The 20,064-nt window shown below is 37.0% G+C and overlaps 1 protein-coding gene across 3 annotated transcripts in view; it reads right to left on the bottom strand.

The window, feature by feature from the left end:
* Nucleotides 1-20,064, bottom strand: part of SLC4A4 (solute carrier family 4 member 4) — a 351,925-nt gene that overhangs the window by 187,677 nt on the left and 144,184 nt on the right. For all 3 annotated transcript variants that reach the window (XM_065878162.1, XM_065878165.1, XM_065878163.1), the window contains 2 exons: nucleotides 14,640-14,800; nucleotides 5,604-5,783 (listed from right to left, as the gene is read on the bottom strand). In XM_065878162.1, coding sequence (XP_065734234.1) covers nucleotides 5,604-5,783; nucleotides 14,640-14,800 — 341 coding nt within the window. The remainder of the gene's footprint in view (nucleotides 1-5,603; nucleotides 5,784-14,639; nucleotides 14,801-20,064) is intronic.

Consider the following 20,064-nt stretch of genomic DNA (forward strand, 5'->3'; position numbering starts at 1 on the left):
CTATGTTATTATAGGTAACAGCAATAGACTACACTTTTTAAAATACCTAAAGGTGTTGTGTGCTAATGCCAGAAACAGCAGTGTGGGAAAGAGTTAGGAAGCAGCATCCTGCCTGGCAGATAACACTGAAAAGAGGAATCCGGGGAGAAAGTAAAGGGTGGGCAATAAATGGTGGGAGCAAGTGGACTGCATTTCTCATACCTGATAGACAAACAGAAAGTGGTGAATTCAGATAAAATTTGGAGGTTCAATCAGGAGCAGGCCCTGAGTCCCCATAACTACAGAAGAGGCCAAAGTGCACCAGGAGAAAGCCTGGAGGAAGCAGCACGAGGCCCAGGAGCCAGCTGCCCTGGCTTGGAGCTGCCACCTTTTCCAAATCCTCATCCACCTGCTGCAGTGGCTTTAGGTCTTCGATTCTCAGTGTGGTTTAGGGTTTCCCTGATAGCCAGCAAAGAGGAAAATCAATGATGCGGACAGACTATTCTGTAAGAGGGCTGTAATGAGAAAGGGCTTCTTCCTCTCCCATTGCTAATGAAATGGTATTGGTATCATTTATCAAAGGGCAGAGAAAATAAATCAGCACTATACCCATGAGATTCTTCCAAAATAGTTAACTTACAGAGCAAATAGCATTCCAGAAAATACTCTTACTCAATATGAGATTTTTCTTCCTTACTTGTGCCTAAACTTATTACATATACTTTAGTATTATTTGTTGAGTGATTACTATGTACATTTACCATTCTAAACATTTTACATTTATTATCTCAGTTAATTTTCATTATCTCTGTTTTACAAACATAGAAACTGGGTACTAAATTACCTTTCCAGTTTTTTGCTGAAAAAACTAATGAATATTGGGATCATAAAATTGGATTGGGCAAAATGAAATTCATAGTCTAGATGCAGTTGGATAACTAAAGTCACTTCTCAGTAAAGGGCATCTGTACTCCCAGACCACGGAAGGAAAGGATTTTTATGATAGTCTAGGGGGAAAAAATGAAGCCACGAAAAGACCAGGGACAAATTCATAATGTCTTCGCCCAAATTTCCATAAAGGGAGTGAGAGCCGAATACTCGAATTATGGTTCTTGGTCCTTAAGTTGGGTATTACTCATCTTTTGTAAGATTAGACAATGCATATCAAAAGAATCCATTTAAATGGTAAATTATACTTTTAAAAATCAGATAATCCTATAAAACATGACTTTTTAAAACAGAGTTATCAGGTAACCTTGTCAATTTATTGACTGAATACAGATTAGGTATAAACTTTACTTTCACTTTCTAATAAAACATAAACTAAATACATCTTATTTGATTTTTAAATACTACCAAGGAATGTTCCTAGGCTTCAATGTTATTCTTTCATAGTAAACTAAAATCATACAGAACTATTATCTAAGTATCTCTGACCAAATTATTAAGTAGAACCATATGAAATTGCCGATAGTCAACTTTATTTTACCCACAAAAACGGCAATTTCATATGGTTCAACCTAAAATAGCTAAACGAAAGTCTAACACCAGAGGAAATGAAAACTTCATTAATTTCTTCATGCGACACTAACTCCATAGAAATGCCTCAAGTGATATATTGAGAAAATATAGCACTTGCCTAAAATTTAGTACCTGGCAGACATGCCCACCAGAATTCACAGATGTCTTGGATAAGTGGCAATTTCACAATAATTAACACCTTGGAAGCTAGCCTGATTCTCCCCTGATTTATTAAAAATAAAAATGTTTTTCATTTCTTTTCAAAATCATTAAATCATCTGGAATCCAAAGCCACATCAAGACCCAAAAAATTAGAGTTAACCTTTGGCCATGGCTAGACAGTGGTGGGCTGTAGTGCATGGGCTGGTAAATGTTTGAAAACCAGCTCTCTGGTGGAAAAATGTGTGTGTGTGTGTGTGTGTGTGTGTGTTTGTGTGTTTGTGTATGTGTAGTAAACTTTACTGCTATAAAAGATGCGCAGCACACGTACAAATAATAAATACACAATGCTCCACTGTAAATTGCCTACAGCCAGTTGATTCTCACAGAAAGCTCTTGTTGATTTTTACCAAACTCTTCTATCAGTAGCCAACTTATGGTTTCAGCTGGCAAACAAGCATAGGCCCAACATCCATGTTGAACATCCAGTATCATATATGTTAATGAGTAAGACAAAAGTGAAACAATGAAGATATATGTAAGTATGAGTGTACTGACTTCACTCAATCATCAATGATGTGGGTGAGTCCTTCGCTAAACTGGATAATATCTTTTGAATACTGAAAGAATATTTCCTCAATTCTTTGTGTTATTCACATTTTAACAGCTGTTATGGACTGAATGTTTGTATTCTCCCAAAATTCATATATTGAAATCCTAACTCCCAATGCAATGGTATTAGGAGGTGGGGCTTTGGGTGCAGAGTCTTCATGAATGGAATTAGCACCCTTATAAGAAGAAACTCTCTACCACGTGGAGATGGAATGAGAAGGTGACCATCTACAAACCAAGAAGAGGACCCTCACCAAGAACCACATTTGCTTTATCTTAATCTTGGACTTCCCAGCCTCTAGAACTATGAGAAATAAATGCTTGTGTTTAAGCATTTATACCAGTCTATGGTAACATGCTATAGGAGCCCAAGCTAAGATAATGGCTATAGACACTACCTACTTTTAAGTTTAATCTGCATTATTAGCATTTCCTCTATCCCTTTTTTAAGTCTAGAAACAATTGACAAAACAATATATCAAGTCCTGATTTGCAGAGTTTGCTGATTTCTATGGTGTAATACTACCATCGTGACTGAGTCCAAGCTTCCAATATGAAGTCCCTGAATACAGAGTTGGGAAGAAGTTTTCTACTTCCCACTATTTTGTAGCAGAACCCTATTGTGTAGCATTTTGACTACACCGACACAATAGATGTAACCTGAAGAGCATAGCCTATAGTAAAATGCAGTAAAATAAGTAGGAGATAATGAATTTTGAGTATTTATTACCATTGTTTTTAATAATATGATCTAACTGTATATATTTATGTAATTTATTTTTAATAGTAGCTGTGTTTTACAACCAGCCCTCAAAATTCCCAATAGCAATTGTGAGTACGTAAGAGGTAGCACACTACTGGGGAATGAAAAAATTTCCAATTCTACAGTATGTCCATAGATTTCAGCTATTAATTGCAGTGCTGCTATCATAACTAAGGCTGGCATCATCCTGAGTCTATTTTCTAAGGCTGTGATAGAAAACCAAGGTGACTTCAGTTTATCTAGGAGTTTACATGGGGGTATTAGAATCTAGCTTCAACTACAATCGATATATTATTCTGATTTATTAAAGTAGTAGCAAAAGTTCTATAATTTTTTATTTTAGAATTTTACTTTAAGAACATTTCTAACTGTATAAACTTTCAAGTTAAGAAAAAGTGCCTCTAGATAACCAAAAAGTTCCCATCTGATACTTTATAATAATGTACCTTGGAGGCACATGAAACTCATTACTATAGAATCTCTTAGAGCCAAATCTTGCCTCTGGATATTTAAAAGGAGTTAGGTAACACAAATGCCAATAACATCTTTTAAAAGGCCTAATCATATTCCATGCTGTAGGGTGTAAGCTGAACAGCTGAAGAGTCAGAAAGAAAAAGAACTGCCTGCCCTTCCTACTTGCTTTCTGCCCAGCATCTGTGGCATTTCACATGTGAGAAGGTGAGTGACAAATGCAATTTCAACTTTCCTCTGAAGTACAAAGATCTACCGATAGGATAAAAGATTGAATGACCGAGCAGTATCAACTCATTAGTTGTATTCCATGTCCAAATGCTTTCCCCTAAAGCACAAGATTCTGGCTTCCAAGACCCATCTGTTCCTAATTTCTCCTCTGCCTATACTTCCGTGAAAATGAAGCTCACCCTCACACCACACTGGCAGAAGGCACCCTTGCTCTACAATATTCATTCCTCTTCTCGTTGCAAACACAGCAACATTTGAAAACAATGCACTTTCTTGCTTCTTTATACTACCACCAACTTCATGATAAAAAAAGTAAGTCTCCAAATCATAAAATTTCATTTTATGTGAGAAAGAGGATAATAAAGATATTAAAAAACAGACTTGTACTTTAAATGCCATAATTTTTAAAATGTGAGTTGTTTTTAAAATTATTATTTGTGACATCAGTTTTAACAAACTGTTTATCACATAACATTTCCAGCCATTAAACTCTTCAAAATGCTATTTAAAAAATAAATAAAACAAGAGAGATACAAAAATCAAAACATTTCCAGTCAGCCTCAATATTCCAGGTAATGGTAGAACCATCAAATTGTCACAGGAATGTTCTAGATTAGATTCTTCCTTTTGTGAATGTTTTTTATAAAGAACATTTTAATGTTAATTATTTATTTATAACCTGTTGTGCTTCAAGAAAACACTTACAGCAGCAATTAAATCAATATAAAAGTCGCTCAATAAAATTGAACTTTTCATTTGGTTCTGCTTAAGGACTAGACACTCATTTAAAAAACTACATAGAATGGTTCCAAAATATAGCAAAGTTTGCTAACAGTAAGCTCTCTCCCAGCCAACCATTAATTTTAATATTAAGTCAGAAAACCCGATTTCCAGAAATGGAGTGGCTGAGTTAGAGTTCAGTTTATACACTTCACTTAGTCCACCTTTTCCGTGACAACATGCTTTATGTTATTCTGAAAGTACAGCTGAGAACAATGAATTAGAAGCTCCCTTATCTACTCATTTCTCTTAATACTAAAATGACTGGGGGTGGAATGGGAGAGACCTAGTTTTACCAGCCCAATGCCTAGCAACTCTTTCCCCGCAACTTCATTTTCCATACCTCATGGAAATTAACTTCTCCCTTAGACTGCACCAAATCATGAAATTTATTCGAAACAAAGACAATGATACAGAGGATAGACACTTTGCAAGAAACTCTGGTAAATGCAAGAGAGTATAAATAAAACACAGTGCCTTTCCTATTGCTATATAATGGGATTAATATCCTACCTTGAATAATTATTCTCACATCTAACTATCAGTATATAACAAAAGAGTAGATTGGTCTTTTAAGCAGTAAAAGTAATACTGAACCTTACTTTTATGAATGATCATTTACAGGCTGGACACCAACTCAGTACCAAGCAAACACTTCATGATACGCGATGTCAGAGTATCATATCTTAGTCTATCCTCCTAATTCTGACAAGCCACCATGTCAAAAGCACTTTCCTTGATGTACTCAATAATCTACAAGTTTGCTGATTCATTGGAAACATTCAGTTGTTTTATCATAGTGTTATCATAGCGTTATTACCAAACCCTCTCAGTCAATCAGAATAGATGTGTGTGGAACAAGCAATGCATCTGCAGCCTACAGTAACTGCTGACATCTTTCCAACAGGACTGCAAACCTGCCCAATTGGATAAAAATTGTCATTATGAAATGGCTGTGGCATATGAACTTGAGAAAAGAAGAAATAAGAAGAGGGATTTAAAAAAAAATAATAAAGGTGACAAGAGGTGGAATAAAGGTGAGTGAGGCAGGTAAGAGAGAGCAGCAGCCAGGCGGCCCCTGCATTACCATTATCAGGGTTGGTAAACATCCTACTTGCACTGGAGACTGTCTTCCCAATGTCAGCCAGGGATCGAAGGTTGGATTTCTTGGTTTGATGCCGGTGCTTCCGGAGCAAAGTATAGGTCACCTTATCCTTAAGGTCAGGTTTCAATAGGCCTGTCTCAATCTGATGGTCAACAATCATCTCTGATACAAAAACAAAGCAAAACAAAAGCAAAAAACGAAACTCAGTCACAAGACCACAAAGTTCATGTTTTACTGTAATTTTATGGATGTCATCCTCAAATTTAATATCAATATATTTATCTTCCAAATTTCTAACTTTCCACTGACTGTGAAGGTAAAGATACAGGGTACAGTGCTATTGGCATTAAAGAGAGAGTTATAAATATTCTGGTATTAATTACATGTTTAGAGAGGAAGAACTGTCTTGTAATTTTTTTTCAATCCCAGTTAGTAGTGAATTCACATTAATCACATTCTTCTCTTAGTAACACAATAAGTCATTTATATTTTCCAATTGTTTTGTTTAAAAGTAAGATTAGAAAATTTCATGTACTCTTATCATAGCAACTGTGCCAGAAATATAAATGATATGAAAAAATCTTGAAGAGAATATGCAAAATTTAACATTACGACATTATTTTTAAATCTGCTTTCCCAAATTCTTCTGTAATGTTATATTTTCTTTATAATAGGACAAAGTAAAGAAAAATAATACCATATCAGGTTATTTGAACACCAATTAATCCAATGAAAGAAAGATTAAAGTATAAAATTATGCCTCAGTCTTTTCTAAGAAGGGAGGTTTATTCTTCTTGTTTAGATCCAACTAAAGCCTTTCCAATATATTAGTCATTTAAAAGTATAACCTGATCAGAATTTTCTAGAAATTTTAATATATTAGTCTTACTAAAAAAAAAAAAAAATCACTAAAATTTCTATTAGCTTTAAGTCACTTTCTTACACTATTTACAAAAATAAACTCAAAACAGGTTAAAGATGTAAAGGAAAGACCTGAAACCGTAAAACTCATGGCAAAAACATAGGCAGTACACTCTTTTGACATGTCTTAGCAATATTTTTTTAGCCCTGTCTCCTCAGGCAAAGACAACAAAAGCAAAAATAAACAAATGGAACTACATCAAACTAAAAAGGTTTTGCACAGCAAAGGAAACTATCAACAAAACAAAAAGACAACCTATTGAATGGGAAAAGATATTTGAAAATGTTACATCCAATAAGGGGTTAACATCTAAAATACATGAAGAACTCACACATCTCAATATCAAAAATACAATCCAATTTTTAAGTGGGCAGAGGATCTGAATAGACATTTTTCCAAAGAAGACATACTGATGGCCAACAGACACACGAAAAGATGTTCAACATTACTAATCATCGGGGAAATGCAAATCAAAACCACAATGAGATATCACTTCACACCTGCCAGAATGGCTGTTATCAAAAAGACAACAAATATCAAGTGTTGGTGAGGATGTGGAGAAAAGGGAACCCTCCTACACTGTGGGGAATGTCAATTGGTACAGCCACTGTGGAAAACAGTACCGGAGTTGCCTCAAAAGATTAAAAATAGAACCACCACACAATCCAGCAATTCCATTTCTAGGTGTCTAGCCAAAGAAAACAAAAACACTAATTCAAAAAGATAATATGCACCCCTATATTCATTGCAGCATTATTTACAATAGCCAAGATATGGAAGCAACCTAAGTTCCCACTGTAGATGAATGGATAAAGAAGATGTGATATATACATATGTGTGTGTGTGTGTGTGTGTGTGTGTGTGTGTGTGTGTGTAATTGAGTATTACTCAGCCATAAAAAAGAATAAAATCTTGCCTTTTGAACATGGATGGATCTAGGGGGTATTACACTAAGTGAAATAAGTCAGATAGAGAAAGACAAATACCAAATGATTTCACTTATGTGTGGAATCTACAAAACAAAATGAAGAAACAAACAAAACTGAAACAGGCCCAAAGATACAGAGAACAAACTAGTGGTTGCCAGAGGGGAGGAGGGGAGGTGGGTGGGTGAAATGGATGAAGGGGATTAAGGGGTATAAACTTCAGGTTATAAAATAAGTAAGTCATGGGATGTAATGCACAGCATAGGAAATATCATCAATAATATTGTAATAACTTTGTATGGTGACATAATTACTAGACATTGTGGTGATCAATTCATAATGTATAATAATGCCAATTCACTATGTTGTACACCTGAAACCAATATAATATTGTATATGTCAACTATACTTCAATAAAAAATAATAAAATAGTCTTAGAAAAATCTTTCCCAAAAAATTTCTATGAGCTCTTTTTTTCAGAATGGTTCTAAGTAGAAAGGATGACTGTGCTTCACAGAAATTGCTCCATGAGTGGGTCTGCTGAAGGATATGTTTTACTCTAACAGAAAACAAAAAGTCCTCTTTCTCACAAATCAGCATGTCTGCAGTATGACATAAGAGTCTCCTCTAACGTCACATCACAGGTTGACATATCCACTGTCCAGAATGGAGCACAGGACAAAATATCACAGAATCTGTGCAAGATGCAATGGCAGGGGACTTCCCTGGTGGCACAGTGGTTAAGAATCTGCCTGCCAATGCAGGGGACACGGGTTCCAGCCCTGGTCCGGGAAGATCCCACATGCCACGGAGCAACAAATCCCGTGTACCACAACTACTGAGCCCATGTGCTGCAACTAGAGAAAGCCCAGGTGCAGCAATGAAGACCCAACGCAGCCAAAACAAACAAACTAACTAAATAATAATAATAAAAAAGATGCAATGGCAGGACAACACCTCACTGTCTGCAGATAGAGCTTTGTCCCTGGCAGAGAACTAGAACAATAGCTCCCAGGCCCACCTGTTCAGGCACATGGCTGCATCAAAACACGTCAATATTTTCCTCTTGCGCAAACTCCTCCACATACAAAAGTGGAGAAGAGAACAAAAGCTCTTCTTTTGCAAAAGTCTGAAAGAAAATTGATGGATACTGATAGGATAACAGCATCTCCCAAACATTCCCATCTCTTCGTAAAGTGAAGTTACAGATGTTCAAGGGGCTTTGCTTGGGCATGACTGCACCTCTCATTAGTCCATCTTTTTAACAAGCAGTCATGGAACTGGTCTCACAGCCAGAAGCTGACGATTCACACAGTGTACAATCAACTACCTGGGAGCCAAGTAGAGGCTGAATCCAGGATTTTCCGTCACATGCCTTACACAGATGCTATAAATGTCACATAACACTGGACCACTTGGTAGAGAGCCTGGGCAAAGCAGGAAGAGTTTCTCCCATAGGAATGTTTTGGTTTGAGAGTGGCCTTTAGCTCTGAGTATTTTTAACTACACAAACCTTACTCAGTAAAACTCTCAGAACGGATTCTGTAATTATACTTAACCCTCTGTTCCACAGTGAAATAATTAAGTGCTACTGAATACAACCCATCTATTTTCCCTGTAAGTCTTAATGAAAGTGGAAAGTCCATTTTACAGAAGAACCATAAAAATAAATAGCCCTGGCATATCTGCTGCAAGTGTTATCAAACTCCTACTCTAATTCCAGGGTTGTGGATTAAAGTGTTTCTTTATCTACCCTTCCTGGCAGGGCCTCCCTCTATTCTTGACCTCCCCTGTAATCTCAAACCAATGCATATATATGCACAGCCGGCCCTCTGTTACTAATGTCTGGAAATCACCAATTAGAACAGGTTACAACATCTGTGTGGCTTATGCCCTTCATTAGGTTTCCATAAAAATGGCCCACAGGGATCTCTTTAAGCATAAACTACAAAACCCTTCAAGGAAAGTGGAGGCAGTAACATTTCATAGCTACACTAAAATTAAGCCTTCAGTGTTCAAAATCCCACAGACGTTACCCAATTGGGAGAGAAAGTGCCAGCTCAAGATGACCGCAGAGCTGAAAGGAATCTCAGGAAGCATCAGGTTCAAGCTCTTGTTATACAGATGAGAAAAGAGCGCGAGAGGGGAGATGCTCACCGATACAGCCTAATTAAAGGCAACACCCCCCCACAAATTAAACCAGGTTTTCTGATTCACTGTTTAGATCTTTTTCCGTATCACATGATATTTTTCTTTCTTTAAGAAGGAAACTCTAGACCAAAAAAAAAAAAAAAACCTTGAAGAGAAGATGGTCATGCAACCCCCCAAAAAGGTCAAAGGTAACATTCTTTTTTTTTTTAAAACATCTTTATTGGAGTATAATTGCTTTACGATGGTGTGTTCATTTCTGCTGTATAACAAAGTGAATCAGCTACATGTATACATATATCCCCATTATCTCCTCCCTCTTGGGTCTCCCTCCCACCCCTCTAGGTGGTCACAAAGCACCGAGCTGATCTCCCTGTGCTATGCGGCTGCCTCCCACTTGCTATCTATTTTACATTTGGTAGTGTATATAAGTCCATTCTTAAAAGAAACACAAAAGGCCCAAGAAATATTCAACTTCAAGACTAACAGACAATTTAATCAAATTTATACAAATTTCACCAATTTTATGTTAATCTATCAAAGTGGCAAAATTTAAAAGACCAGTCTCCAGTGACGTGAATGTTGTATGCAATAGACAAGGCCATATACTGATGATGACAGTAACAAACAGGACAACCTTTCTTGAAGGCCACTTGGCCAATGCAAAACAAAGCCATTTAAAATTTCAAACCCTTTGAATATTTCACCATAAGAAATCTATAATCAGGATATAAGCAACTTCACAAAAGTATAACAAAAATGTTCATTTCTTTTCTTTACGATAAAAACTTGAAGGCAACTTAAATGCCCAACTATAGATTATTAACTATTTTGCAGCCATTAAAATGATGTTTATACTTATATTTAATAACATGGAAATATTCATATTATGTTTTTAAGTTAGAAAGGGCAGATTAGAGGGTTATAGTATGATCCCAGTTTGTAAAATAAATTTCATGTGTGTAAACAGAGATGTACCGAAAAACTGCTGGGAGGATAGCTCTGAAAGATGAGATTAGTGGTATTTTGACTTCTGCGTGTTATATTTTTCTGCATTACCAGAAATGAACATGTTTTAGTTTTGTGATAAAAAAATAAATATATTACCATTTTGAAAATATAAAAGGTGTTAAAAGCAAGAAACAACATGACTAATATATCTGCCAACATGCACAGCCCAGGAATGCCTTTAAATATAAAAATGAGAGAGAGCTCCAAAAATAGAGCTACATTTTCCTAATCCATTTCCCATCATAATAAAATACCTGAAATGGCTTATAATTGTTTTTTAACTAAGGAGGGGAGAGAAATTCTCATGTACTTGGCTTCATATGTGAGTGATACTTTAAATGTAAAATTGTAAGATGACAGCAATAATAAAGTGATTAAAATAACCTATAAAAATGATGTTTTATCCTTTAAATAATACACATTTTCTATTAGGGTTCAGAAGGGGATCTTCATGAAGAAAACTAGGAGAGGTCCTGAGGAGAATCAGAATGAGGCTGAATTTTTACACAAGTGTGAGAAGTGACACCCCCTTAGACAGCGGCCCACTGCTCATGGGCCCCCATGTGGCAGTGGCTTTGCACCTGCAAAGGGAGGGTGCCCCTCGGAGGCCACTGAGAAGGAGCAGCAAGTGGACTGCGAAAAAGGAAAGAAATCGTGCTATTGTTTGTTGGATATAATCACACTCATCATGATTTCTTTTTCTTCTTGTTTGTCGAAATAAAAGTCGGGTGAAGGGGAAATGCATCTTAAGACTTAGCTGCATGTAATTCTCAAGTCTGAATAACACCACCATTCAGGAAACAACAAATCCACTGCATCCTCTGCTAGAAAAAGATTTTTTAATAATCAAGTAATGACAGTAACTGAAGTTACCATGCCATTTTACCACTTGAAATCAGGGCAGTTTTTTTTCTTTCATTTTTTTTAACCTGCTGTAAGGATTTGACTCTTTCAGAGGATTTTTAAGTATTTCTTTTCAGCCACTTACACTCTCTCAAACATGCTCTTCTCCCCACTCCTCCAAATCTAGTCCATTTTTTAAAAATTTCTTTGTTTTGCTTGTGATGTGTGTTATTTGCCTCTGAATTGTTTCTCTGTGTTATCAGCTCCAGAATGACAGCACTGGCTCCCTGCCTGCTTGCCTCAGGGATGGCAGAGCAAACACAGTACTGAGTGATGACACCTCAAAGTGACCTAGTGGTGTCCAATTTTAAAATTTAATGACATTATTAAAGCAAACGTGTGGAGGTTAGAGAAAAAAAGCCACAGCTGATAATAAAAAGTAACGGAAAATTAAACTGAGAATGTAAAATGTTTGATGAACCTTTCTTAAATGTAGTAAATACCAGAACCTCTCTCTTTGGCCATTGGCTAATGAGGCTCCAGTGTAATGTGGGACTCTGTCTTCTACTACATGGAAAGGGTCAGTTAGTTACTGAAGACCAGAAATGCCTTAAGATGGCTCTTTCTGGTGCTGAAGACCTCGAAGACAGTTTTACAGAAAAGCCCAAGTATATACTTCAACTTTAACGTTCATCACCCATCTTGACCAGCCAGCTCCAGGCACAGCAAAGAAGCTGTGAGGTTTTTTTCTAGCTCCATCTACTACACCTTTCAGAAGTTTTCCCCTGCTCATGAAGTCCCTGAGCATCTCTTGACCTGACTCAGTCTACACTCAGCCCCTGCTAGGTGACATGAGAAAGATCTGGATAAACTCATTCATACTGGGATAGTCATCAAAGTAAGTACAAGTACACCTGAGATCCTCATTCAATTCTAACGACGCCCTGAGAGGTCTACCTTCATCCACTTTTTACGGATGAGAAACAGAGACTGCGAATAAGTTAAGCAATGTGCCTTGTCTGTGGTCACACGTGCTAGTAGGGGTAGACTTTAATTAACCGCCACCCCCACTTTAAATCCACCATTATTTCTACAACACCACTCTGCATCTCATGGAATGAATATATATAACATCTGCCAAAGAGTATGTATATTTTAATATAAAACAAACCCTGGGTTCAGTGAAATGAATCTCCAAACAGTGGAAGTTCAGGCAGTAACCATGGTCTATGGTAGGACTTTTTTTTTTTCAATACAGGGAACTTCCCGATGACCCTTAAACCACAACACACAGATTGCGATCCATTGCCCAGTCACAAGTTTAATTCCCATTTTGCTTTGCACTTAGGCACTTCTGACTTCTAACTTCAAACATCTTTGCTCTAGATTAGTTCTTAAAGCCTGAAAATTGCAAATCTCGCTCAGAAACTGGACTGATTTTTGCTAACCACGATACTTTTTGGGATAACAATCTCTCTTGCAGCTTTAACAAATGAAGAAAAGTCAGTGAAACAAATAGCCTGGAAAACCATTCATTCCCTTTGCTTCTCTCTGTCTTCGTAGATGGGCTTCATCTTCCCTGCATTCAATAATCCAACAGCTCTCCTCATATATCAGGTGTCCTTTTTCAGTCTCACCTGCCTTGTCAAATACAAAAAATTCTATGTAAAGCAGTATTTCCAACATTATCTTCTCACTACCTATGCGGACATGGATTTGTGACTTATCCCATTTACAAAGTGGTAGATTTGCAAACCTAATTTCAGGGCCTAGAATAGTGTCTGGCTCATTGTAGAAGGCCATGTACCACTGCTGAATAAATGCATAAACTACTTCATTCTGTCCACCCAGCATCTTCACATTAGTCTTTCTCCCTTCTCCACTTGTACCTTAAGCACTTCAGATGCAAGGAAAGCATGGAGCTGCTTTGTAAATCTAACTAACAAGCTCTCTGAAGAAGAAACAGATGTGTATAGGTCAGCAAGATATATGCCTGATTTGAGAACGGATCTTCTCTTCCAATACAAATACTATAGCCTTCCCGTTGTCCATAAAGACACAGATGCCATAGACAAGCTCTCTGCCTACAGATATTCAAAGAAATTTCAAGATTACACAGGAATTTTACACTGGTCATCAGGGCCACGAGCCACATCCTCTCCTCACAATCCCAAAGTAGGCCCACTGCAGACCCTTAAGAAAGTGCAGTCATGCAGTCACCGAGTTATGGAATTTTCCTAGGAATAATAAGCAGAGCCCCTGCACCTCTCCTTAAGGAACACATGATCTTTAGCACACCAACCTGAAGGATAATAAGGCAGCTTAGGCCAGTCTCTTGCTAGAAAATGAAAACAATAACCTCTCTTTGGAATGTAGCGACGTGTGCTCAAGGTGTTCAACATGGTGAGTTGACATTCACTACACAACACTAATTACAAAGATGCCAAAGCTGCTCTGCACCATGAGGTTCAGTGACTTGTCCGGGGTTGTACAAATGATCCTCGGCACCACCATGACCTGACTCAGTCATTAATCCATAACGTTCTGCTGGCTCCTTGCCCCCACCCAGTTTGCTCTACCTACAGCGAAAAGAGCTTGACTTTCACCTACAAAATCAGCCCAACTGAGGGACTAGACCTAGACCAGTTTCCTTCTTACAGAATATTCAAACTGTATTTTACAGATGACAAAACTGAGGCCCAGAGAAGCTCAGTGCAATGTCTAAGGTCAAGGAGTTCTAGAAATCTAGTGTCCAGATTTCCAAGGACGAAGGGGGGGGTGTTCTATTTAAAATATTAATCTTATGCTAATAAGTGGAGGAATGCAAATCTGTACATATAAACATGGTAATTTTTAATATAACATAAAAGTGAAAAGCATAAGAGAGAGGACTGAGAACCAAAACTGGATGGAAATACACCAAAATGTTAACAATGGCTATGTCCAGATGGAAGTATGATGGATGATTTTTAATTTTTTTCTCAATATTTGTATTTTCCAAATTTTTTGCAATAACCCTTACTAGTTTTATAATATAAAAAAGAGAGAGAATAAATCTTATAGAATATTCAGCTCCGCTTACACTAGAAGTCATCTGCATTGAAAGAGACTCATGGAGAGGTAGGTAGAGCAGAAAAAAATGATAGGAACTTAAGACAACATACTTACCCACCAACTGCGGGAGAGAAGAAGCCTCCCTGTCCAGCATGATGGATCCTTTCTCCATACATGTCCTCAGCTCAAATAAGCTATGAAGGGACAAGGTGGCCACGTGGGGCTTGCTCCATCTCTCCCCACCCTGTTCCACTTTTTCTTCAAACTTAATCCACCTAGAAACATGAGATTAGTGAAGAACCATTAGAAGTGTTCTCATCACCTCTGGAAATAGCAACACCAACCCCCCAGATCCACCCCCACCAGCACTTCCAAAATGTCTCCTTTTGTGGAGTCTTAAAAGCTTATTCTATCATTAACTGCATTACCTTTATAAATACACCAAACAGACTCACTAGACCGCTCCTCCCCCTGACGTTAGAGAGAAAGAAAACAAACCAAAAGGAGCCAACGCCTCCTTGGTTTTATATCTGTCTATATGTAACCATGAAATCCTTAAGAATGACTACTGAACCAAATTTTTCAAATAATGTAGGAAAACTATGCATTTCAAATTCTCCATGTGGGTAGAGTCTACAGTGTGTAAAACAACCACCACTGTGAGAATTCTGTTGTGACTTCACAAGGCACGTTTATATAAGGTAAAATATCAGCATGAATCGATGCTGATCTTAAATATTTGAAAGTATGGTGCGTGAAGTGGTCAGACAAATGAAATTCCCTTTTCATGCTTAAAGAGTGCCAGCATGTGTTGCTGTATCTTACTTTAATACATCTCTCTCAGTTGACACATGTTCCCCTCTCATTGAGATGCTAATAGCTTTACCCCTCATGTTTGGCTCCACATGTGTTTAAAAATACACAAGCTCAGGGAACAATGCATCTACTCTGATAATAACAGATCTCTTATTAACCTTAGTAATGGAACAAAAAACCCTCTCTTATAGTTTCTTCTTTCTAAGATTTGTAGGCATTTTGATAACTTAGCAATATATAGGAATGAAAAAAGTTTAATGGAAATGAGAGCGAAACACATTTGACAGTCTGTATCCCACATATTATACATACTGACTCTTCCTACACTGGTAAAGGAAAACAAGAAAGCATTATCATTTTGCTATTCATCAGGACCCAAAGAAAAATGCTGCTTTCTATCACTTCAAACCTCTGAAAGATACTGAACAAGATAAAGAGGGGGTTAAAAATTGTTTTCCTACATTCTTCATGCAAAGGTTTAATGATTGAAAAATGTTTTCCTAGAAAAAGCTAAACACTCACCCAACTCATTAAAGATGAGAACAAAGGGCAGAGATCAGAGGAAGCTCTACATAAGGTATTATTTATAGACCGCTCACCACCCCCAGAGGAAGAAAAGAACACATTAGTAGAACCATGAGTGAAAATAGATCAACAGATCAGCCACAATGTCAAAGAAAATTCAGAATTTTAATCAAGCCCAACACTCATGTGATTCATAAGTACATGAGCCATATCCCAAAACTCCCTCTTCCCTCTCCCGGCCAGGAAACTTCCACACTTCAATGGCAACCTTAGCCCCAGCTTCACCCTCCACTTTAAGACCCTCCTCCTTTCCCCTGTATCCCAAAAAATGTAGGGAGTAGAGATTTTTACATGTTTTCCTCACATTAAAAAGCCAACACCAAAGAGGTTCTAAAACTTCAGAACTGGACCTTGTTTATTCTACAAAAGTGGTTGTGAAACATTCTGAGAGAAAGACCTTTAATATTCTTGTGTGTGTGTGTGTGTGTGTGTGTGTGTGTGTGTGAATTAGTAGTTCTTCACCTTGGTTGGTATTAGAACCACAGAAATAGAAGGAAGTGAGAGAAAAATGACAACTTTATATTACATTCTTATAGAATTCCATGGATTTGCCAAAACAATAAGAGGTAATTGGGTTATTTTGAGGGCAATCATTTTATGGAGTATATTACATAGGCTAACTTTAGGCATATTATCTTTTCAGGCTTATTCACAGAACCTCTAACCATGTTGACTGGGAGCTAGTATATGAATCATATTTACATCTGATGTTACAGTTTTTTGCTCAAGATGAGACTCTAGAAGATCCCATAGTATATGAAACCTAGTCAGGGTTACATATAATTATGTTATTGATAAAGAGTATAGTGACCTTGTTTTTATTCCTAGGAGTATTCTTATTAGCTGAGGGATAGAATCTTTAGTCACAGAATTTAAGTCCAAGATGAATGACAAGGGCCAGCTAGAAACTCAGTAAATGGGAGTGTTCTATACATACAGCCTTCATTTCCCTCTTCTCTTTCCTAAATGATAACCAGTTGCCCTTCTATCAGTCACCATCAATCTGTATGGCCAAATCCATTTTGTAAAAGAAAACTAAGCCTCACTTACATACGGTATGTGACAGTAGCTCTTTTCTGCTATCATCTTCAACTGTCCAAACAATATAAGTTTAATAAAATGTTCTTTAAGAAAAGAAAAAAAGGAACAAAACCATTGCATTCTTCTGTGACCAACCTCCTCTCCACAGTTTATCTTAAATATGACTTTGAACAAGTTTTAGAAGTACCTTTAGAAATAATAAATCCCAACTAGCTTGGATTTAGGGAATAGTATTACTCACCCTCCTGGATTATACCAGCCAAGATTAGGTCAAGCTTTAACCATAATGGAATGGGAATGTAGTCTCAAAAAGCCAGTTCCTTAGAATCTACATTCCTAAGAGACAAGTATTGTCTCATAGTTCAGTTTAAGCATCTATTTCATTTTGAGTTCAGTAAATATTGTATGTTGAGATGATGTCATATCATAGTATAGCTAATTGCACAAGGTAACTCTGGGATAATGACTATTAAATTACTTTAAAATACATTGCTCTAATTGTTCAAGGAACTGACTATACTTCCAATATACACTTTTACTCAGAAAGTAATGATTTACCCACTTAAACAGATTGTTTGCAGGTAGTTTCATTCCAGAAACTACACATGCTATGTCTATCCTCCTCACATATCAAGGACAAATTTGGAAAAAACTGAAAACGACTCAGTTCAAATCAGAACCCATTAAAGAAAAGGCTAAGGCAAAGGTACCAAAGTTCAGGCTATTGGAGTGTCAATGAATTTGTAAAGGTGCCTTAGAACCATGTAATTACATTTTTTTAAAAAAAGACATTTTTACTGTAAAATGTACTAAAAGCTACTATCTACCCTTCATAACTATGAATAACCATGTATTTGCAATAAGTTTCCTACTTTTCCTTTTGTCTCAGTACTTGACATGTTATAAGAAAATTAATTTCAGAAGCTGGCTTTTTAAATGCTGGCAATTACAAAACTGTTGTAACCTTGAAGGAAGAGTTTATTAGGTGAAGTTTATTTATTCCAAGGTCTTTGAAGAATAATGATAAAGTACACTGCACTTTAACCCACTCTGAGTGACTGCCAACCAAACAGCATTTCACTCATTTGTTGAAGAAATAGAAAGTCCACTGGGAAACACTGGATTTTGCAACTTTCCAATCATATGATTAAATATACTTAAGAAAAGAAAAGACCTCTAACTTTAAAACATGCCAGTTTTACAGTGGAAAATAGACATGACTTTTGTCTTGGAATATAATCCAACTACGTAAAGCTATTTTAAAGCAATAATAAATTTCTTGCTAACTAGTAAGTGCCTCATCGCACATAAAAGAAGCCAACGCTAGTGTGCATCTGGGATAAATGATGTTTTTAAGGAGAATTCTTAAATATCTAGATCAACTGTGAAAGTTATTGCAAAACAGTGTAGTAAGCACATATAATTACATAGATGATTAAATTCCTTATTCTTCAGACTTTTTCTTACAGAAAAAGTAAACCTGGTCTAAAATGGAATTTTCCAGAGCCATCCAGTAGAGGAGAGATAGAGGGGTCAGGGTAGATTGGGAACAGAGAGGGACCTATGCAAAGCCCCAGGGTAAGTGCATGTGGCTGTGTTTGATGGCCAGGCCCCGAAGTCATGTTCTCCAGAGGGAGGCAGGGTCACTCGTGCTGTCCCACTAGAACTGAAACATCAGTACCCTTTTCCTTTGTTGGCTTGTTGGGTTTATTGAAACTTGTGATGTCTTTCCTTTTTACCCAGGTTTGGCCGTAAAATTTGAATCGCAGGGAAGAGGGGAAGTGATCTTTAACATACATTCTTATAACAGTGATAAATTCCAACATGGCCCACCTGAATATTCGCTGTGGGAAAACTGAAAGCCAATAACCATGTTTACAGACATCACTGACTCAAAGGAATACAAGCGTTTGGAGTGGTAGTGATAGCCCTTCTTCCTGGCTTTGGGCCAACACCAAAGCTGGACCATGACTTATTCTTCTACCAGTCTTCTTCATGAATCCATTAGCTAACGCCTAGCCACCTAGAAATTGTTAATGAGAAGCATAGGCTCGTTCACTAATACCAAATATTCCATTATAACTACTGCTACACCACTGAATGTCAGTATTCTAATGACCTAACACTGAGAATACTCCTTTGAAAAAGAATATTCTCTGCATTCCACTGATTATATACATTTCTCAGGTCTGATCATTCTACCCGTGGGAGAGTCCGTGAAAATTCAAAGTTCTGACTTTCAGGAAAGGGAACAGCAGGGAAAAGATGTGAAAAAAGAGGGTGGTAGAATTGACTTCAAACTTCACGTAAATAAAGATTTCCCTTGTTTATAGTTTTACATGACTACTGTGCTTTGTGAGACTTCAATGGGGATATTTTTCCTACCACTGAAAGCATTTTCCTTATTTTTTAAGACACACAGCTAACCTGAACTTCCTGAAGTAAGACTAAAACTGCAGTAATGCTGAGACTCAATGTATGATATTCTTGGTCAAAATCAAATCATTAGTCAACTGAAAAAAGTATAGAACATGAAAAGGGAGAGTACTAAAGAGGGTACTGTTGTGTTCTATGGGGTGTAGGCTCACAGTAGAAACTACACTGAGCTTGAGAAGTCTGGCAGGCTAGTTCTCTATGGAATAAAATAGTCCATTTAATTGGAGTTTTCACAAAAAGCAAATAATTCTCCATTTTATGCTAGCCAAAAGAATATTCATGCTGCATTTTCATATGTAAAATGAGCTCCTTCTAAGCACTAAACTTTTATTAGTCTGGTAGGTTTGAGAGCTTTTCATGGGGAAAAAAAGCCCTATCAGGTCTGGAAACTGGACATCATAAATGGCAGTCAGAAATTACTGCAAAAAACATTCAGAAGCAGAGTTACGTTGCAGGAAGTAAAAATCACTGTCAATTTGAATCATTTCTGGAGGCACAACCACCTCCAAACTTTCCAACAGAATTTAGGTAGAACAGTAAACTAAGAATCAAGGTTCTATTTCTCTATTCTTTCATTCTATAAGCACGTATTTCTCGATTGTAGACTGTGTGCCAGGTAGTTGTAGACACTAGGAATATAGTGGTGAACAAAACAACCAAA

This window comes from Phocoena phocoena, chromosome 5, assembly GCF_963924675.1.
Source record: "Phocoena phocoena chromosome 5, mPhoPho1.1, whole genome shotgun sequence".
NCBI classification, from domain to species: Eukaryota; Metazoa; Chordata; class Mammalia; order Artiodactyla; family Phocoenidae; genus Phocoena; species Phocoena phocoena.